Source organism: Tachypleus tridentatus, chromosome 4, assembly GCF_004210375.1.
Source record: "Tachypleus tridentatus isolate NWPU-2018 chromosome 4, ASM421037v1, whole genome shotgun sequence".
Classification (NCBI taxonomy): Eukaryota; Metazoa; Arthropoda; class Merostomata; order Xiphosura; family Limulidae; genus Tachypleus; species Tachypleus tridentatus.
Genome location: NC_134828.1, coordinates 69,964,302 through 69,987,989, shown reverse-complemented (window position 1 = coordinate 69,987,989; position 23,688 = coordinate 69,964,302). Strand labels below are relative to the sequence as shown.

The window sequence follows — 23,688 nt, the reverse complement described above, 5'->3', positions numbered from 1 at the left end:
AGTTTTTTGTCGAAATAATTAAATACTTTATTGAAAGAGCCTAATGGTTAGCGTGCTCTGCTGCAAATCGGAAGATCGAAGGTTCGAGCCAGCCACATAACGCTTTGAACTCCCAGCACTTTCTGCTGTTGGCACATTATCAAACTGAGAGCCACTTCCGCTAATCGTATAGGTTATGGATGTTGATGACTTGGTTTCACACCTTCTGCTTGACAGTTTTACAGTAAAGAATAGTTACACCTAAAGTTGCTGAGTGACTACTTCAACCATGAATCACACATATGCCGTCAGTTTGAAAATGGTATTACCAATATTTTATCGAAATTTCTTAAGATAATCTTCCGTTGGTGGCTCAGTAGTAAGCTTGAAGGCATTTATAGCACGAAAATTCAGAGTTCACGGCGGACACATCGCAAACAACCATTTGTGTAAACAGAGTTGTGGTGAAAAATGTAATAATCTCATCCATATGCCTCCTTTGCCGGATAAATAAAACTCAGCACATACTTTCTACAACTAGCTAACATGTTTGTAACTTAGCAGACAAGAAGTAGCTTCTTGTCCAATTTCTAAACAAGTGGAAATCGTTTGACAAAAAGAAACAAACTTTGTGGACTGACAGCTTGGGGACGAAATTATTTTTAGAATTGGTGATGTAGAACACTTAACACAGAACTTTACATTCTTTCTCGCTTGACTCCAATATTACATATCCTCATTCAGTGTTATATATTTCTAAAACCACTGAACACATGGCCAAGCGCGTTAAGGCGTGGACTCGTAATCTGAGGGTCGCGGGTTCGCATCCGCGTTCGCCAAACATGCTCGCCCTTCCAGCCGTGGGGGCGTTATAATGTAACGGTCAATCCCACTATTCGTTGGTAAAAAAGTAGCCCAAGAGTTGGCGGTGGGTGGTGATGACTAGCTGCCTTCCCTCTAGTCTTACACTGCTAAATTAGGGAACGGCTAGCACAGATAGCCCTCGTGTAGCTTTGTGCGAAATTCTAAAAAACAAACAAACCACTGAACACACGTCTAGACCTGTGTTTGAAAAATCATGCGCTTTTGATTTAAATAAAACAAAGATTTTTTTTATATTTTTAAGAGTGGATAAACATTCCCAAGATGCGTGCTCACACGATAACATCGTCAAAAGTGTCCAGTAAATTACGAGCTATGTTGTTCATTGCAACTTTTGGATTTGCCTGGGCACAAAAGTTCCATCGAGGATCTTAACTGCGAGTTCAACTGTATGAACAACAAATTTAATCAGGTAAATTTGTAATGCACATGTAATTATTCTTTATAAAGATTAAAACCAATGAGATGAGAAATAACACTGTTAAAAAATAAATAACTTAATAAAATCTATATGTTATTCCTAGAGGGCTTTATAGTTCAAGGTTAAAAACCAAAAGAAAGAGCTTTCATAAATCATCAAGTACTATCACACAAGAAAAACAAAACAACCAAAAGATAAAGTGGAAATGTAAAGACAATTTAACACTCCTACGAAAAGACGTTTCTAGTCCTGATTTCTTTAAGCCCGTTCCCCTGGCTGTGGTTTCGCTAGATAGTAGATAGGGAAAGTGGAAATCTCGTTAATCCATTCATTAATGGATTTAAATGACAATTTCATTTAAATACAAAATTATTAGCCTAATATTAATAACCTTTCAAGTTGCTCTGGGGCCTATTAGGCCCCACTTTTCGTAGGAGTGTTAAAAAACAAAGGCTTGGCGTGTCGAACAACAATAAACCTGAAATATTACAGAAAATAAGTTTGTGTATTTTAAATGCTATGTTGCACAGCGGAAAACTGGAACTGAGCCCACAAGAAAGATCAAACCCAAATTGTGGTACTATAAGTCCTCATACTTATCGCTGAGTCACTGGAGAGAAATATCAGAATACTACAAAATGACAAAGGAATAACATAAAAAATTAAATAATTTAAATGGTGCAAAGTAATTTGCCACTTAAACAAAATGTATAATTTCGTTCATTATTCAACAAAAAACCTACTGAAAAAAGGTTTTATATTACCATTCATGTTATGCAGTTAGTTCCAGCGAAGAAGTGCTTTTTCACAAAGAAAACATTTAGCAACATTTTTCAACTAGAGTTTTAAAACACCTGAACTAGAATGAGAAAAAACAAAAATAAAGAAGGAGTAGAACATGACTAGAAAATCTAAAGTTATCTTGTAAAATAATCACAATCAATGTTCAGGTAATCTAAAACAAAGGAAATGAGATAATATAAGCTGAAAAAAAATATAGAAAATTAGCATAAACATAGAAGGGAGAAGGAAAAGTAACAGCAAAAGCTGAAACACTGAGAATTGTAGAACAAAACTAACACATCCTGAAAAGAGTGAAATCGTGGTTGATATAGAATAAAAATGCTAACAAAAATGAGATTCTAAGCGCAACGATAGTTACTGAAAGAGTTGGCGGGTGCAGATAAAACTGAAAGAATCAGTTAGTGCGTTCAGATAGTTACTAAATGGATCAAAGATTTAAGTTGTTCTATAAAAGAAAAACGAGTACTAATACAGGCAATGCATACCTCATATAAATGATCTAGTACTGATTTCAAATATAATTATTAAAAAAAAGCTCTTATTATTTTTAAGGTGAGCATAAATAATTAATAATTGTAACTCTTCTTCATTACTACGATCGAATGCAATAAACTTGGCTAGGTAGAAAATGCGTGATATTAAAGGGCATATAATTCTTGGTTGGAGTATGATGAGCTGTTAAATAATTCGATTGTCGTTTTCCTTTTGCGACCACAAAAAACAGTTAACACAAAAATCGAATCACCAGTAAGAAGTCTGGTTGTTTTAATAACCGACTTCTATCTTTTAATCATTGTACTATTAAAATAAATTCACAAACTGCTATACGCCATTTTCATTTATAAGACCTTATTTCATAACATTCATAGCTTTACGTAAGCCTAGTTATATCCTACAACTAATCAATAAAGCCCAACAATCAGGAAAAAGAAAACGGTTTCACTCCAAACATCGATTAACATGAACACATAGACAGTAGCTTCAGTGTAGTACCAGAGTTCTTGTACTACTAGTCCTGATGAAGTAACGATAGTGAAACCTTGGCTGAAATAATTTAATTTTTATTATTATTGTTTGGAGGGTAAAAGCTCCTTTTTTAGAATAACTTCACTCCCAGAAAGTCCTAGATTACTTCGTTGAGAAAATTAAAAATTCGAACTTACGTTATGAAAGCATCTGTATTGCGCTGACAGCTAACAGTGACGTTCTCACCACCGACCACTTTAGTGTCGCAAACTTCACTGTCAATATCGTAGTACCAATAGAGCTGATTCAGACCACAGGCGAAGGACGTCAGTACTAAAAAGAAGATGAATAGAAACTTGGCTATGTCAATGATCATACATCCTAGCGAGATCTGTAGAGGTCCGAGATGAGGGTTAGTCTGAAACAGGTAGATGATCCTTGCGAAGCTAAAAACGTTAGCCATGGCAAACACGCCTTCAGCAATGAGAGTGGGATCGTTGTTGGGCCAGCGAGCACGTTCCAGTATTCGAGGCCCATACTGTTCGCTCTGGATCAGGAAGAAGGACATTGCCCTGAGGGAGAAAGCGGTAAGGAAGAGAGACAACATGATAAAGTCTAACCAGTTCCACCACTGTCGGACATAGGCCTTGATTCCTTCCTCCCACAGTTGTTTACATTCCGCCCAAACCATTCCTAGAATGTAAACAGAAACTGATAATTAGGTGTTCATCCACATTCCTTTTTATTATAGAAACTGACTATAAGAGTTGTGTTCATAAAAAAACCGATAAAAGTATCTAGATTACCAAGTCGACGCAAATGTTGTTTTTAAATACCAACAAAATTAGGTCATCAAATCTAAGGCTGAGTTTTTAAGTGGATAAATAGAATATACCGTAACAATGATCCGAATTAAACGATGGTCTGAAAGTGAAATTACCCCTGAATATTCAAGCAATAAAGTCATATTTGTTGGTCGGTCGTGCCTAACGGTTAGCAGATCAAAAGATTCAAGAGTCAAGGTGCAATATAAAACACGTGATTAAAATTTATATCTTTTCTAGTGGCTAAACTGTAGGTAAGTTAACCTGATCTGACAATATGCCATGAAATTAGAGCTAGACAATAATGTTTTTACTGCGTATATTCTATAACATATGGGACTAAAATATCGTCAAGTGGAAAGTATCATAAACTGCAGCATGTTTTTCGCAACAATTCCTGCTTATTCAACGAATTGTTTGTTGCCAACAATGCTGACTAGAAGAAAACATTGTGAATAATACTGTCACATTATCCACATTTATTTGACCTTGGAAGTTCACCATTATTAAGTGTAACTTCTAGATCAGTGTTTCTCAACCAGTCAAACACACTTATGGTTCAGGTAAATTCGTCCGTAACTTTGAATTACAGACCAGAGATAAGGCAGATAGCCGTCAGTAACAACCGCCTAAAGCGGTTACCTTTACCTGTATCGCAAGATTGACTTTTAATTTAATGCGCCAACAGCTAAAGTGTACACGAAACTTTCGTATTGTCAGTCAGCTACATTAACCATTAAGTTATTCCACAAAAAGGGCTATGGTAGACGAAACAAGCAAAATGTATACTGAGGTTCAAAATGTTTATATCAATATTTTTATTTAGTAATACGCTAATACCATAAAAAAGGAAAAGATCCATCACCTTACCTGTGACCCAAAAGAAGACCAACCACTCGATCAAGGATGGAGGAGGTCCACGAATATTCTGCTTTGACCGCTCGGACCCCTCGAGACGTGTGGAGGCTAGAACCAGCAGTAAAAGAAAAAATCCAAACGAGGCACTGGAAAAGAAAACACGTTCGTCTGACTCGATAAACAAGCAAACGAAACTAATTCTTCAAGATGATTTACCACGTAAAACAGCGTTTCTCAAACTTTTGTCGTGCGGTATAGCCAGGTGGTTAAGGCATTCGACTCGTAATCAGAGGGGCGTGGGTTCAAATCCTCGTCACACGGAACATGCTTGCCCTTTTAGCCGTGGAGGCGTTATAATGTGACTGTTAATCCCACTATTCGTTGGTAAAAGAGTAGCTCAAGAGTTGGCAGTGGGTGGTGATGACTAGCTGCCTTTCCTCTAGTCCTACACTGCTAAGTTAGGGACGGCTAGCGCAGATAGCCTTCGTGTAGCTATGCGCGAAATCCAAAAAACAAACGTAATTGAAATTACACTCTTACTGAATAAAATCTGGTAAAGTCTGCTGAAAGTGTATAGAAAAATATACTTCCCTAAGTTCTTACGCTGTTTTGAATATGGTAATACAATTTTAAGTTTTTGACGTAAGAAAACACTGATTGGTGTTTGTCAGATAAGTCGGCCAATGGGCAGTGAAGACCATTGACAAGTTAAAATTTGAAACTTGCTCGAGCAATGTGACGTCTCAACCCGGGGAACTATAAAAAAATTGTGAACCTAATTTTTAAACCAAAAGGAATAGAAAACATGTAGCACAGTTCGGTTCTACAACAGTATAACCAATATTATTCATGAAAGTAAAATAAATGGATAACATAATGTTCCGTATCTAAGGGACACGGAAACGTTAGCTTTCTGCTCGTGCTACTGTTGCACTAGAAAATTATCTCTAAAACGTGAAGTTAACATAACATGCTCGTTCCTCGTTCCTATTACAGCCCATTCAGTAGCAACATACTAATATTAAATGAAACAGCAAGCTAAACATAATACGTGGTTCGCCTAACAAAACCACTCTCAGTTTAAGTTCCCTCTGTAACAAATACATAGAGTTAGAAGTAGTAAATTACATTAAACTTTCTGTAAAAGGGGAAAAGAAAGCATGATACGCCTCTTGGAAATAGAGTGTTCGCTAAAAATAATAGTATTCAAAAAGGAAAGATAGTGTGGTTGGAATGTGGCAAAGACGGTAATCATCAAAAGGTAATATGATGTCATATTATTGTAACTATATACAATAGTAACTCAAACTAACATGAGTTAAAATCAATGATCAGTTCACTAGAGTTGTTCTCTACTATTCTAAAGGTTATTCCGAGGAATTTTGGCTTGTTTTGAATTTTGTGCAAAGCTACACGAAGGCTATCTGCACTAGCCGCTCCTAATTTAGCAAGGTAGGACTAGAAGGAAAGGCAGCCAATAATCATAACTCACCGCTAACTCTTGGGTTACTCTTTTACCAACGTACAGTTGGATTGACAGTAACATTATAACGCCCACACGGTTGAAAGAGCGAGCATATTTGGTGCGAGTGGAATTCGAAACCGCGACCTTCGGATTATGAGTTGAGTGCCTTAACCACCTGGCCATGCAGGACCGTATCAGTTTTAACATCTTTAAAAAGTTCCTTATCTGAAGGTTTAAGTTAATTTAAGTCACCTTTAGTTGTTTTCATTAAAACTTTTCTTGAATGAAAACAAAGCTTTAACTTGTTTCTGATGAGATATCTGTTACGTGAATAATCTAAATGTTCAATAACTTACCCATAATATGTTCATTATTGTGAATAGTTGTTTAAATTACGCTATGCATTTATTGATTATCTTTTAATTTTACTTGCACAGTTTCTAAATAGGATTACCTTCAAGTGATCTCTCTTACTGGGTCATACCGATTACTTTCATAGTGTCTGTCCAAATGATTTTTGAAAATTCAAGGAATTTGGGACATTTACTTCTTAGTAGCTGTAAATATTCATAACTTACAATATCGAGGTTACTGGTGAACACGTGGTCGATGGGAGAATAAATGTAAGTGGAAGCATTACACGCGCATTTAGAGAATAAAATGTTGCATAACTAACGTTTCGATGATTATGTTATACAACAATATATCAAGATTCAAATGTCACTGTAAACAGTCCTTTTACAAGAATAGCTGATAGTTTGATATTTAATTGTTTAAGTCTTAGGTTAAAATGTTCTATAGGAGGGACTCTAATTACTGTTTCTAACTTAATTACTTCTATACTTCTATCGGTAATCAGAAGTATAAGGTAAACGTGCGGGTTAAAGCTACCTTCCATTGGAATTACTTACAGCTGGTAGAAGAAGACATGCCGGCCAAAAACACATTCTATTCTAATTTTGTATCTCAGAACGGCTGGTATGGGTATTAACAATTATATTGATAAGGAGAGAACAACGTTTTGACCTTCCTAGGTCATCTTCAGCTCAAGAGAGAGTTTGAATGTGACCGTTGACGGATGCATGTCTTAGGGACGAGAGTATAAACGGATACGAGATTGTAGGGGACGATGCAGGTGGATGATAGGTTATTAATTAGTATATGTATAAACGTGTTCCTTTATATTGGTTTAATTTTGGTTTTAGTTGTTGTATAAGTAGGGCTTCTTTAATTTTCCGTTTGTTTATATCTGTTTCCCTACTTAAAATCTGGGTGTGTTCTATAGATATGTTGTGTTTATTTGAATTGCATTATTCAAAAACGTGTGAAGGTGTTTTTTTTGTTCTTTGAATCTAGTTTCCATTTTTCTGCTTGTCTCTCCAATATAGAAGTCGTGGCAGTTGTTGCATTGTATTTTAGAAATTATGTTGGTGTTGTGTTTGTCAGTTTTTCAACTGTTTTTCTGATATACATTTTTAATTCAACTGGATTTCTCATAATCAAGAATTACTATTCTAATTTTGTTAGTTATATATTCCTGTCAATCAATGAAACTATAAAATAAATCTTTTCCTTATATTTAAGCATTATAAATCTTTTTTTTTTTAATCCACGCACGTTAAACTAGAGAAACACTATATGTTCATATTCTACAAATATCTAAACCAGATAAAACCTTATTATTTTACGTTCCACATATTTTCAAATAAGACAATCTTTCAGTAATTGTATATTTATGAATCTGTAAACCAGGTAAATTCAGGGCGTTTTCAATGCACTAGAAGTTAACTCAGATATTTGTAATGGTAGTTGGTATTTTCAATTATGTAAAGGGCTGAACAAGGGCTAAACGGCCAGATTAGGGATCCCATGAATGGGTGAGGCATATGCATAATCAATATATAACTACTGTCCACAGGAAAGGCAATCAGTCAGCAGCATTCGCCGTGTACACAATTACTATTAACCAACTAGCGGAATTGATTATCATGATTATTCTAAAATATTTGAGTGTATTCGGCAGAATATTACGGTTCGAACTTTGGCCATTTCGATCAGCAGGCCAACATGTTAACGATTAGGCAACGATCCTTCTTCGGATTTGTTGTTATCAACTCTTTTTAATATAAGCAACTGATAACTAATATTTTAGAAATATAAACAAATGAACAAATGAGAATAAAATAAATATTAATATTACGTGGCTATTTTATAAATATTAGTTATGAGTCTATTTTATATTTGAAAAATAAGTCTAATTCCGACTTTTATTGAAGTCAACCAGGACACACAAAATTTAGAAGCCTCTCACATCAGTGTATAAAGTAATATTTATAATGAAAATGCATTAGATTTTATTTTTCGCAAAATTGCAACAAAATATGAGATGTTTAGTCCAATATAATGCGATGTGTCTAAGTTGAGCTTTAATTGTAAAAATATAAAACACAAGTATACTCCACAAAATAACAATAACAAAAAATACAAGTATACTCCACAAAATAACAATAACAAAAAATACAAGTATACTCCACAAAATAACAATAACAAAAAATACAAGTATACTCCACAAAATAACAATAACAAAAAATACAAGTATATTCAACAAAATAACAATAACAAAAAATACGTACCTGTGATAGATAAATTTCATAAAGGGTGATCGGACGATACGACCTAATTTGGACCTAGGAAACGTCAAGTAATAGAGCGCTATCAGGGGCATACAGGCAATCAATCCAAAACACATAAAAATCTTCATCACACCGTTCCACCGTCGCCAGACAGGTAAGCCTTCGTACCAGATGGATGTTAGCAGTTGCTGACAGTTAGGGTGCGCTATAAACTGGTAATTTTGAGAAAGACTAATAAATAAGTATATATGATTTTGATAATGTATTTTAAAGTTCTGCGGCAAAATACTTAACTTTAAATAATGACTTGTGAAGGATGGTATTCCTATCTTCTGTCATTTCATTTTGTCTATTTTTTTGTTAAGCATGGAGCTACACAATGGGCTAGATATGCTGTGCCTTTATGGGATATAGAAACCCAAGGTTTAGCTTTATAATACCTCAGTTTTACTGGCAACCACCGGGAAATTCTATCATTTTCGGTTTGAAAAAGTATGGCATAAGTTATTTTTCCTTTACCTATTCTCTCTCCTGTATTAAGAAAATGATTTTAACCGATTAAGGATAAATACTGGATTGTTTCAAAAACTTAAGTGTTAAAATAATTGTTCAGATTTTAAAACCCATTTTAAGATAGTAATCAATAGTTCGTTACAATAAATGATCTGTATTGTTCTCTTACATTTTCACGTTATTTTATCAAGTATTGTGATAATAATATAAAAAATTTAAACTTGTATAAGTTTAACAAACTGATAAAGAAATTCTTATTGTCACTCAACACATTAATGGTATTTCACATCTGCACTTTTCACTCCTAATCTTATTTGTTGTTTAACAGCATAGCATATCACGCACTTCTATTAAGTTAGTTTACCATGTAACATCTCGTGATCACCTCAGTAACAACTCAAGATGTCACAACATTCTTTTAACATAGCCTAATGTTCGAAATCGCCTGCATATGAAACCTAATTAACAATTCCAGGCAGTTTTCTTTTTACAAACCTAGTTGCTTTTTTTTCCATTTTAGTGATAACTTTAGAGAAGCTAGAGTTAGTTTCCTCTTTAGAAACGTACCTGCTTTTGTTCATATTTTACTGCCAACTTTAAACGAGCTAGAATTAGTTTTTCCTTTACAAACCTTTCTGTTTTTGTTCATATTTTAGTGCTAGCTTCAGACAAGTTATGGTTAGTTTCCCCTTTACAAACCTACCTGTTTTTGTTCATATTTTAGTGCTAACTTTAAACGAGCTAGGGTTAATTTGTCTGAGTTTTCTTCGTCCTCGTCGTCTTCAGAGTCCGAGTCAGACTGCTTATTCAAAACGGCGATTACCTCCTCCGTGCTCCTACATAGGTCTAGGAGATCGCAGGAGTAACACTTACATTGATCACTCAGCTCCAGATAAATTTCCTTAAACTCGTTCTCACGCATTGCTAAGTGTTCCAATTCCCAGGAGAGCTAAGGAGTAGGTAAGAGAAGAACGTCGATAAAACCATCGGAGTTAAATGAAAATAATGAAATATGTTCTAATATATTCACTTTGGTGAAAAATGGAAACACTGGCAAATTAGGACTTCAGGAAAACTACATATTACTCTGTTTTATTTTCGGTATAAATTAAGAAGGTTATATCAATATGTTATAACTCCCATTACATTAAATGAAATGCCGTAATAACAATATTAATATTATCAGCAAAGCCTGAGCAAAGAGCTATTTTATTCTTTTAAAAAACTTCCAATATAAATATGGAAGCGGAATCAAGAACATGAAGTTTAATTATTAATTAATTAATTTATATGTGTTTACTTGTGTCTTCAGTCTTTTCCTGCAGTTTTATTATAAAATGCCCGGCATGGCCAAGCGTGTTAAGGCGTGTGACTCGTAATCTGAAGGCCACGGGTTTGCATCCCCGTCGCGCCAAACATGCTCACCCTTTCAGCCGTGGGGGCGTTATAATGTGACGGTCAATCACTATTCGTTGGTAAAAGAGTCGCCCAAGAGTTGACGGTGGGTGGTGATGACTAGCTGCCTCCCCTCTAGTCTTACACTGCTAAATTAGGGACGGCTAGCACAGATAGCCCTCGAGCAGCTTTGTGCGAAATTCAAAAACAAACAAACAATTATTATAAAATAATTACATCAAAACTTTAAGAGTATATAATTAATCTTTTTCTTTCAACTTTATTTAATAAAGTCCGAGGAATACGGTTGCATCTAACTTAAGTGACTGTTATACAAAATATACGCCAAAGTTTTGAAACAATAGGACGAAATATGATAAAATACAGACACCATTTTTTTTGAAACTAGCGCAACTTACTATAAAGAAATCAGCAGGTTTAGAAAATCTCGTGGATATCCATTGTAATGTGTATTTGTCACTTCTTTGAAAATATTTGGTATTTTCGATCTTAACGGCACCTAACATGACAGAGAAGTTAAAAGCCCAAGTTAGAGACCCCAAGGTTCAGACATATCTGCCCCTAATTAAAACTACTAACCGCAGGAGGGTAGACATTATTGCACTTGTTACCTATTTGGGTACTAGTAGCCAAATAAAAGGCTTGACTGTCAATTATATAACATTTGAAAATTCGAAACGTCTTTAGTGGCACATCACGGGTTCAAACTGTGGGCCGTCGGATCCTCAGATCAGCACTCTAGCCATTAAGTCCCGCCCGGCCCGTTCTTTCCAAGAAGTTTATAGTTAGGAAGGCAGTGCAAATCTAAACATTATTTATTTGAGACTAAAATACGATACCCTACAATCCGAGTGCTTTCGAACGGTGGAGCTTTTTTCTGGTTCAGTAAGGCCAGATGGTTAGGGCGCTCGACTTGCAATCTGCAGGTCGTGGGTTCGAATCCCCGCCCCACAAAACATGCTCGCCCCTTTAACTGAAACCTAAGCACCATTGTAGGAGAGAAGAAGAGGTCAAAATTGAACTTGACCCCCTCAGATCCACGTGCGGGATACTAGTTGAAGTGAACAGAATATGTGATGAACAAACCAATGATAAGCTGTTGTGAAAAAAATAAGATTCGCAATTCGCGCATTTCTCGACCTCGCTGGTCTAAAGAACTTTATACCTCTTGGCTGAAACGATGTCTAGCCCACAGAGTGGTTAGATGACAATTCCTATTGGTGGAAAACTTTAATACGTTACTGCTCAGAAGTCCTATATTTTCTTCTGGGTCAGCTGACTGGATATTTATGTCAAACCAATTAATACTGAAAAGTTTTAAAATAGGTCTAGTCTTATTCCTTGATTTCTTCAGAGTTGCTGCTAACAGAGATTCTGTTTCTCTCTATGATGTTACATACTTAAGTACGTACGCAGGAATGAGGGGGGGGGGAGTTCGACCGAACTTCCTATTTTTGTGATGTAAAAACATACCGCCATCTAGTTTATGTTCATGTGAAAGTTCGTCATCTGCTTTTTGCCGGTTGAATAATTGAAGTGTACACAAACCGAGAAAGACTGTGTGCTCTAGCTTTAATACAGACTCGCTGCTGCCAACATAGAAATTGTAGGTTAGTTATTTATGGTAAAGCATCCCAGAAGAATGGCGTATGCTAACGTGTTATTTCAGTAGCGCATACATGTATGTATATGCTGACTAATATGCTATTGTTGCACAGAGTTTTTAAATTAGTAATATAATATAACAATTAATAACTACTCGACATGTGAATAGGACAGTGCTTTATTATAATAAAACATGCACAGTCTAGATTTCCTTTCAGTTTTACAATAAAATTATATTTGTTGATTTTTCATTGGATGTTTGTGAATTTTGTGTGAACAGCCATACAGTTGCGTAAGCTTTATTTAATAGAAAATTCATTCCAGATTTAATCTCATAACGCCTACTTTTCACAAATTTTCTGAAGTGGGATATGCCCGCAAACCTTCGTAGCACTAGCATGTTTATTGTGGTTCTTACAGTATGTGTTAACTTTTGATATAATAAATTAGAATCCCCCTCACAAACATTTTGCGTATGGGTCTATCACTAGCTAGTCCTAAGGCGACGTACGTTGACCGTTTTAAGTACAGATTTTACATATTACCGTGAAAAGATTTTTTATTTATATTCTTCTGTTAAATAAAACAATGATTTTGTGATAATTATGCCACAAAAAACAACTGTTTCTGGATCTTAACATTAGAAAATACATCGTAACGTCATAAAGATAATAAGAGCATTGTCGAAAGTTAGAAATTAATGGGAATGTTTATTATTACTGTTGAAATAGTTTTAGGTGCCATCGTCTGGCGATGAAATAAAAAATATTGTTCTCTGACATTTCACTGGTTTTTGTATTTCTACATTCCCTGTACAATGTTACAACAAATGACTAATAAAACTGTTTACATTTTGAGACTTACAGCAATTCAAAATATGATTATAAAAGAAATAAATTATGCAGTAACTTGAATTCAACATATTAGTGCTATAAGAATGTTTAACTTAGAATATGTTTTAGCAAAAGAAACCGAAAAAGAACAAGTTTCATATTCCTACAAATTTGATACTCAAAGTCAACTAATATCTCTGTTTTACGAACCAGTAAAAGTACTTTAATTTAATTTTATCTATTTTCTACATTGCAAAGCTTTAAGGATGTTCGTAATTACAAATATATTACAGTTAAAACAAAAATACACGTCAAGCTGTAACTGTATCAGGAATTTCTTTATAAGATAATTGTATTCAAGCTATTAAAGAAAAGAAACCGATAAAATGTTTATGAATGAAAGCATCATATTATCTTGCTTTAAGTTTAGTAGAAGTGTTGAGATTATTGCTTACGTACATGTGGATGAAAATAACGTTTTCAGCATATTTCTAGTACATAAACTTTCATGCTCATTTAAATATGAAACAGCATTACGTATAGCTAGAAGGAAATTCATCTCTACTTGTACATCTGATAATTGGAGCAAGCCTGTATAATATCGTAACCGATATTTTCTCTTGTTTAAGTAAATAAATTTACCACTATCTCTACGTTTCAAAACAAATGGAAACAATCGTCCAATTGAAATCATTGTTTTCATGTCAACGATAGTGAAGGAGTGCGTGTTTTCTTATCGCAAAGCCATCTGTTGAGTCCACCGAGGGGAATCGAGCCCCTGATTTTAGCGTTGTAACTTCGTAGACTTACCGCTGGACCAGCGGGAGACGTAATGAAGGAGAAAGGGAAGAAAAAATATCGGGTCATAATAATAATATTTTGGGGAGATTTATATTCTTTGGAGTATCCAAGAAACACGATTTTAATGTAAGTAGTTTATCTGGACAACACTAAAGAACCCGCCTACAAAAACGTGCTGAATATTTTAAGAATGTTTCAAATTGTGTTCAACACAACGAAACTTTCAACACAAAAATAATATTTATCAATGGTAAACAATAATAAACTTTCTCCTGAAAATATACAAAAAGAAGTAAAAAAATATATTTATTTCGTTTTTGCATTTATTTCAATTTCATGTAACTAACTTCCTTCACTTATTCATCGTCCCTCATTCACATGGAAAGTTCCACTCTCGAGCCACGTATGATGTGAATGTACTACGTATTCTTATTGGTGTATTTATCAAAGTTTAAAGTGTTATTAAGTATATTCCATCCAGTGGCATAATAGTTTGTCTGTGGACTTAAACTGCTAAAAAACATATCAATTTATCAGAAAACTGCAATAGTGGGAAAATTTCAGAGAAAAATGCTTGTTTGTTTTTAAGCGAGAAGTTACGTAATGGATTAGTTGAGCCACGCTTACTGTAAGCATAGAACCAAAGTTTTAGGATTATCAGCCTGCAAGTTTATTTACCACTGAATTATCGGAGGATAAAATTAAAAAAAAGTAAGAGAAAATGTGAATACGACTTTGATTCCCCATCAACTATATGAATCTTTACGATAACTTAAACCAAGACAAAGGTATTTTACTTTTCTGGTAGTTTGATGTCTCCTCACAAGGGTTAAAATGTTTATATTTTGTCTGCTCACTAACTTCTAGGTTAAATTGTGCACGACATGAATTTCTTCCATTTTTTTGTTGTCTATTTTCCGCTAACTGAAGATCACACAAACTTCAAAATGTGTGGAGACAGTATGTCTTTGTTGAATGCTATTTTAGTGACTTCAAGTGTTATTAAAATGCATCAGTTGAGTTCAAGGTCTTTTATGCATTTGATAGTATATGTATTAGATTAAATATATATTTACACGTTTCGATATTATAGAAATATATATATATATATATAAATTATGAAATGACTCACAGAAAGACGTAATAGGTTATAATACAATTGAAACGACACTTGTACCTTAAGTAAGTATGTAAGCGAAGTATGTTCGATACCTATAGATTTTTCATATTTCTATTGTTCTGAACTGCATGCAGAATAATAATTAATTCTTTCTGCACATGGTAATGTCACAGCCATGTTGAGAGACAAAAAAACAAATATAGATTATCGTGATGCCAAACACGTATTATGGAACTATCCAAAATTCTATGAAAACAACATTCAATTTAAAAAATGTTGCATACGTATCTCTCAATTAAACTTAGTATCTCTACGTATAATCAGATTTTAATATATTTTCTCAGGTTTCTCAAACACCGGGAATAACATCTAAGATAAAACAAATATGAAATATAAAAAAGGAAGATAATGTATTAGTTACCTCAGTCGAAACTGGCTCAGTATATTATATGTTATAAGTCTTATCTTGTTCTTTCCAGTTGCCCTCGTCTAGGGTTTTTGACGAGGGGTGGAATTTGCCAAAACTGGTATAATTCGATGACAAGAGGTGAATCGAATGAGAGATTAGGCTTAAATTTTAATTATGCTTACTACATATTTTTATGGTTTACGTGTTTCTAAATTGCTTCTATGTTGTTTTTTTTGTTCTACGGGTATTGAAGCCCGGTTTCAGGCGTTTTAAGTTCGCAAACATACCGATATGTCACTGGGGGCATGGTAGAAAAAAATTTATGTGAAACTTACTCACTTTGTGTGTCCTTTACGTGTTTCTAAACACTGATTAAGAATATGAAAAGATGTAATCGAAAACTCTCATATGTGAGCTTTACCTATTTCTAAAACTAGTAGTATGAAAAGATGTAATCAAAACATGCTCATGTGCAAACTTTAAATGTTTCTAACAACTTATCAATAAACTGAAAAAGTCTAATGGAAACACTATTATGCGTGTTTTTAACGTGTACGAATATTTATTTTTCCTACCCTGAAAAAAATATGTAAAAGAAACAACATTAATTTGTATTCATGATAAACAACTTGGGAAAATAATCAACAGACTATTTAACGATTGCTTCAGAGAGAAACTAAACGAAAGTTACCGAAAATAATCTTATTCTCAAAACTAAACGAACAGAAGTTTCATATATAATCCTCCGTATTGTTTAGTTTTCCACTCTTAATTCAACTAAACAAATACACTTATGTTAATGGCTATGTCTAATTATCTATACCTATAGGAAGATTTCTTTGTTTACAACAGAGCATCAAAAGTTTCTAAGACTATGTAATTACTTTGAAAGCAGTGAGAATTGGGTCGTTGCTGGTTAGTGAGATCCAGGCTGGACTAGCTAAAGCTCGGTACGTGTGGATCTTCCTCAGAGAGTAACGTAAACTGTCCGTATGTATTTCCTCCTCACATTTCTGACAACAACAGGACAGAGAATGTGGTGTCTCAATCATCGCTCCTCGGGACAGTAGGAGCTGTAATATTTCAAACTGATTGCAGTGGGCAGCAAGGATAACAGGTGAGATATCAGGGCTGTAATCTGAGCTCTCTTCGCCCTGCTGACGACTCTTAGCCCAGTCGTTGGACAACATGCCTGCTGTGATACTCGGATGGTTGATTAACATCTCCACGATTTTGTAAACACCTTCGCGGATGGCGTGAAGCAAGGCATCTCCAATCTTTACCATATCTTGCATCAGAAGAAGCTCTACTATTTCTACATTTTCATTGTCCACAGCGATCTGAATTGCGCTGCGACCTAGAATGTTGGTACAGTTGACATTGACAGGATTAGGTGGCTGAAGGCACCGGATAATGGTGTGCTTGTCGCCCCGCTCGGCTGCTTCCAGGAATGTCCGCTCCTTAGGATCCATAGTTTGATTGTCTTTTAATGGTCCCAGTGGAATAGGAATGTGCTTCCTCTTAATGCTCACTTTCTTCTTGCGGCCCAAAGACTTGGTCATCATGGAACCGTTGGAACTGTCCATGGCATAAATCACAGTGTTTCTCTTTGGGGATTTCTATGATTGCTTTAGCAAGACCTAACTGTCTCTCCTCTAGATGACATTTCGTCAGCTCACCTGTACCATTCGTCACTAGAATATGGGAAAAAATATTACGAAACATAAGTCACGTGACTTAGTTGTACCAATGGCTAATTGTATCATTAAGAGTTAGGTCAACGATATTCATAAATACTAATTCGACTAAATATGTAGTAATTTACACAAATAAAATTATATAAAATTTTATAACTCCAAACATATCTTGCCCTTCCTTCCTATGGGTCAGCTATAAGATTTTGGACTTAAAATTCTGAAATCAGGGGTTCGATTCCCCGCGGTGAAACAGCTAGTGTATGTAGTTTTGCGTTAAAAACAAACGTTTCTTTACATCAATTTCCAGCATTCGTTTGTTGTAGAAATATGCTTTATTTGAGAATGAGTTTGTTTCGAGCATTTACTTAGATTTTATGGAAAACAAATTAAGTTTTACTGATATCAAATCCCAGCCTTTAGGAAGGCTAACATGGGGCTGATTTTTTATCTGAAGCAAATTAGTGTGTGCGTGTTGAATTCTAAAACTTTTTCCAATAACAAGTTGTTGTACTGATAATTTCAAGTATATATTTTCTTATTAAATTTACTTTTACACATTTCTGGCACATTGTAGATTATTTTAAACCCGAAGTGAATTGGAGGTTGCGTTTTACTTTACATAAACGTGCACATGTTCTGGCAAGTTCATGAGGTTGCTGGGCAGAAAGATCGTAGCTGGATTTATTTGTCAGTCATTAATGCATAATTTGGATACAGGTATGATTATTCAGTTATTTAAGAAGTTAATTAGTAGAATAGTGTACTTAAAAGAATACGTTACGAAGCCATATAAAATGGATGCTTATGCACTTTTAACTAATATTTTAATAATTCTTTCAGAGAATAATAAAAAACAAATAATTAATCTGTGTAACGGGAACAGATGAGTTCAAGAACTGTAATGTTCCAAACCACATTGTGCTTTTTTTTTATAAAGCATTATCTACAAAACTGAAGATACTAGCATTTAAGTTTTATCTGAAACTAAAAAAAATTAAAATTTGTCCTGAAGTTTTTTTCATTGTAACGTTAACTTCGAGCTTTAATGACAGCGAATTATTATTCATATATTATCAAGTTTAATAAATCCTTCCTTTAACTGAAGTAGTTTTTCTATTGGATTCCACATTAATATATTTGTGTTAATAGACATTGCAACGCTATTGGTGAGATACTTCATACATATACGTAGAAAAATATCAAACTTAATTCTAATTTGTGCTTACGGAAAACCATGGGTTAAGTATACAAAATACTATATGTATAGAAGAGGTTATGAAATTATTTATGAATTATATTAGCAAATTAAATATATTACTCGCTTTGTAAATATAGTAGAAAACTGCAAAAGATGGAAAAATAAAGTAAAACAACATATTCGTCAACAGATTTTAATCATCTTTGCATCAATGAAGATGCTCACTGGTTTTAATTATAATAAATAACAGAATTGAAGAAGCTACTAAAATCATTGAAAGTCGTCGAAGAGTTCTGTTTGATAGTTGTCCTTCAATGTCCTAGCTTTTCTCAGAAAACAAATACGTATACTAATTTATTTCTAAGTCCACAAGACTCCTTCTTACAAGAAACTCTTCGACCATTTCTATTCTAAACATGAAACATTTTTAGTCTGAAATATTAAAACAGCATGAAACTGATTGGTCATATCAGATCTGACAAAACACTCACTACATCTTGTTAGTGTGGTCAGATAACAACATTGAAAACATGAAAAGAAAAATCTTGGGATTGCTTTGATTAATTTGACTTTGAGTATAATGCTAAGAATGAAATATTTCACAAATCTTCGAGATATTATTACTAACTTCACACAGTGGGATCTATAGCTCGTGTTTCATAAGAAAATTATTGTTATGTAATTCATAAATTTTATAAATTTTTAATGATTTAAAAAAGGAGGTGTCAAAGATAAGAAAAGGTATAGGAAAAAGTACTTTCAGAATAGTTCCAATTAAATTTTTATAACAAAATTCAATAGTAAAAAATGTATATATAGATTAATAGATAAAACTAAATGTATTTATTATCCTCTCATTATTGCTAACGTGTAGTTGAGATTGGGGTAATTTCAGTGTGTACTTTTTAGAATTGTAGTGAGATTAAGACAAAAAGGAAAATGTGCAACTCCAAAACTTTAGCCAGAAAGCGATTGTAACTTTTCATAAGAATGACAGTCTTTCCCGTGGCTTTGGAACGTTTGAAACTAATTTAAAAACATAATTTTGTTAATTTTTGTGAAGAAACATCCTTAAAAAGTATGGTATTTAGTGGAACAAAGATAACTAAAAAATGAAACATACAAATGAAATAGTAAAGAGAAGGAAAAAGGATGTGAGTCATTAGGAGCCTCAAATGTTTTACCAGATTACAGAACAATAAAATGGGATAGAAATGTGGTTTCAATGATTTCAGATGTTCTTAAACATTTTATTTGTTATAAACAATAGCAAAACTTATGTTGTATTACGTCATATTGATGGCTATGCAATCAAAATCTGTTCTTAGCACATTAGCTATAGAGAACATGACACAGCTTGATTTAGAATTAACTTTTATGAAGTATGGAAATAATAATTGCAAAGTATATTATGCACAGAAGGATGTTCGTTCATCTTCCGAATCTTGAAAAGTGCAAAAATATGTGTAGAAATGGTAATACACATACATATTTATACATACTGAAATATGTATATTTTTCCACTCATATAAAGATTCACTAGCAAGAGTAACATAGAATGGTCCGGTTTCCAGTACCAGTTACATCCAGAAAAGGCTGCACCAAACTATCATGTTACTGGAGGCAAGAACATCGTTCTCTTTTTGGATTGGATACAGAAATATGGTAACATTTGTTACATGACTCTTGAAACAGCTAGTGAAATGATGAGGCCATAATCAAAATATTTAGTGGTAAAACAGCGTGGTTGACGTGTGATTTTTTTTGAAATAGGATGACATTTATACGACACCAAAAATATTGTGCTTATAATAATGGTTTACCGACAAAAATTATTACACTGATAAGTTCCAACACCACCTTGTACGTAACAGTACATCATCACCAACGCCTAAACATTGTATTATTTTATTGACAGAAATAGAAATCTAATCTTTAACAAAGAGCAACCTGCAAAATTAAATACATACCAAAAGAAACAAATAAATCCAAAAACGTTCCTGGCAGTGCTTTAAACATGTCATTGCTTTTACTTCACATATAGAAACAGTTTAATACGTCACCAGCAAACTCGTTTTGCATCTCAATGGTTTAGTGACAGGAATAGAAAACTGACAAATTATTGAAGTCGTGTAGTTTTAATTTAAACTTGGTTGTCAGAATAATTAAAATATATAGAAACATTAACCATGGTGTACAATGTATCTTCTTTTAAAATTACCATTTTACTAACAAAAATATAAAATGCCTGATCTTTTGCGGTATTGACTAATAAGAGAAAAGCTTACTTTTTAGTGCAATCGTACGTTTTTTTCCCTACTAATAAAGTCACGTTTTAGAATAGCGACCAATGGAAAAGATGCAATTCATCACACTGGCGGATCGAGTTACAGACTTAGATTTTACTTCTAAATAGCATATAATAGGCTTCATTTGGGTCTGTCCTATTCCACTACTATCGATATCGTTCACTCTGATTCATAACTGATAAAATGATGACATTTGACACCAGTCTTATAGAACAAGCTTAAATCTCAAGAGTTTTGTTGCCATGGTAACCATCCAGGATCCCAGATGATTCAATATTTGTTTTCTATAATAGTTACCGTAGCTTGTCGCACAGACATGCAGGCGTTTCGCCGCTTCTTTGTGTGTAAATCTCGTAATCAAACAGAGTATGTACGTCATTAATGTAGACAAAATAGAGTCTTATTCATAACTTCGAAGCAAACAGCACCAAGTGATAAGAATACCATTCTGTTCTTTAGATTTATTTCCCAGCGGGTCTTCTATAACACTCTGAGGTACTGAACGAAACGTTAACAAACCGAACACGAAAGATTTGGTTATTGCTTTGTTACAAGGATATTGGGGAAATAACCAGCAGATAAATCAAATCATTGTGACCTTTATGTTTAGTCAAAAGCGATGATTATGACTAATAAAACATACAGTTTCTGAAAAAGTAAGTTTAAGAAGCAAAACATGTATTTTGTCGATACGTTATCGCAGAATAACTTCCTCATACAAAACTGTCTTTTGTATTTCATCGAATCAAGACCAAATTCACACCAGTAAGGTCAATAAGTAATTCCATAAGAAAAAAAGGGAATATGTAGTTGATTATATGTTCTTATCTTTAGATGATTACATACTGGAAACCATATTTTATTACAAGCATTATTCTACGATCTTCCATATAAATATCTCTTCTTTCAAGTTTGATTCTATAAATATAATTGAAATATGATACAGCTCATTTTTAATTGAAAAGTAAACTAATTAATATTCGCAGTCACGTGGTTCAGTTAATTACTGCATATACTCATTTCGTCTCACCTCTCACGTGCTAAGTTTTGTTATTATGGTTTGGTTTGAATTTCGCGAAAAGCTACACGATGGCTATATGCGCTAGCCGTCCCTAATTTTGCAGCGTAAGACTAGAGGGAAGGCAGATAGTCATCACCACCCACCGCCAACTCTCTTGTGCTACTCTTTTACCAACGAATAGTGGGATTGACCTTCACATTATAATGCTCCCACAGCTGAAAGAGCGAGCATGTTTGGTGTGACGGGAATCGAATCTGCGACCCTCGGATTACGAGTCGAGTGCCTTAACCACTTGGCCATGCCCAGCCGTTTGTTATCATGACTAATGGTGAAAAATGAGAGTCAGAAAAGGAAATATTAGCTCACGTAGCTCTCACGGTAACCAGAAGTTTCACCATATTCCAAGTTTTTATTTATTTCTAATTGTCTTATATAGAACTGCTAACCTAATACGCAACCACCTGGTTGTTGTTTTTTTTACAAAAAAGATTTTGAGAAACAAAATAGTAAGGGAATAATAATGTAAATGTTTTTAAAGTAAAATGTCAACAAAAATTGCTTATTACGGTTCATCATAAAGATGAAACCTAGAATATCAGCAAGAGACACCAAAAATAAGAAATACTAAAATAATAAAAAATTACATGTATCAAACTGAAACTAAAACATGCATTTAGTCTTAACATTTTAAAATTTTAACACAGTAATAGAAAATATTGCTTAAAACATTTAACACTTATAATGAAAAAAAAGAAAATATTTGGTGTTTTGTTTAATATGCTACATATTCAATCAGATTTGTAGAAACTGTTGTTGTTTTCTTAAAGCAAAGCTACACAGTAGGCTTTCACGGGCTGTAAACCTGGCGTGGCATGGCTAGGTTGTTAGGTGTGTGTGTGTTTTGAATTTCGCACAAAGCTACTTGAGGGCTATCTGTGCTAGCCGTCCTTAATTTAGCAGTGTAAGACTAGATGGAAGGCAGCTAGTCATCACCACCCACCGCCAACTCTTGGGCTACTCTTTTACCAACGAATAGTGGGATTGACCGTAACATTATAACGCCCCCACGGCTGAAAGGGCGAGCATGTTTGGCGCGAAGTGGATGCGAACCCGCGACCCTCAGATTACGAGTCGCACGCCTTAACACGCTTGGCCAAGGTCGTTAGGGTCCTCAATTCACAATCCGTTGGTCGTGGGTTCGGATTTCCTTCACTCCAAACATACCTACTATTCGTTGGTAAATGAGTCGAACGAATAATGATAACTGCCTGCAGAGAACCCGATGTGTCTTTACTATAAGAAAGCATAGATACAACCCTCCAGTATCACTATATTAAATTAGGGACGATTAGTGCAAAAATACAAAACAAGCACTCTGCGAACTGCATCGAATCGAATCCTGCATTTAAGAGTCATAATAATACAGTAAAATATTGATTATTAGGTAATAATGTAGAAAATATGAATGATCTGTAATGAGTTAAAATAATTGAAAAATATTATGGTAGAAAGCTTACGTGACATTTTTTTTTCAATAGGAATTTTTATATTAAATGAACGTAATATATATTAATTAAATTATCTCATCAACTCTTTTGATATAATTCGAAAGTGGGTGAAAAACTACACGTTTTATAACTGTTAGAAAATATTGAATACAAGTGATGAATCAGTAGAGAAGTAAAATATTTAGTTATCCAAACGTTAATAGTCTAATCCTACCCTTATGAATAAAAACGTTTTGATAATTTGTTTACGTATATAAAAGAAAGTATATATATATGTGTACACCAAGGTTTTCAGTGTTTTTGCTTTCAGTTCATTTAAGATCAGAATCGACTGCAGATTTTGTTTGCAGCGCTCTCTTTTGACATAATACGTAATTTAATGCGTATTTTTATTTATTTATCAGTTTATGTGGAGCCAACAGTTCA

At 34.0% G+C, this 23,688-nt stretch overlaps 1 protein-coding gene across 5 annotated transcripts in view; it reads right to left on the bottom strand.

Annotated features, from left to right (window-relative positions):
• Nucleotides 1-23,688, bottom strand: part of LOC143249387 (transient-receptor-potential-like protein) — a 76,930-nt gene that overhangs the window by 16,370 nt on the left and 36,872 nt on the right. For 4 of the 5 annotated variants that reach the window (XM_076499153.1, XM_076499151.1, XM_076499149.1 and 1 more), the window contains exons 2-6: nt 16,414-17,223; nt 10,049-10,294; nt 8,833-9,044; nt 4,747-4,880; nt 3,250-3,745 (exon numbers count right to left, since the gene is read on the bottom strand). In XM_076499153.1, coding sequence (XP_076355268.1) covers nt 3,250-3,745; nt 4,747-4,880; nt 8,833-9,044; nt 10,049-10,294; nt 16,414-17,115 — 1,790 coding nt within the window. In that variant the 5' untranslated portion in view covers nt 17,116-17,223. Of the gene's footprint in view, nt 1-3,249; nt 3,746-4,746; nt 4,881-8,832; nt 9,045-10,048; nt 10,295-16,413; nt 17,224-20,712; nt 20,910-23,688 lie in introns of those variants that run through there. The other variant, XM_076499152.1, reaches the window with a different exon arrangement.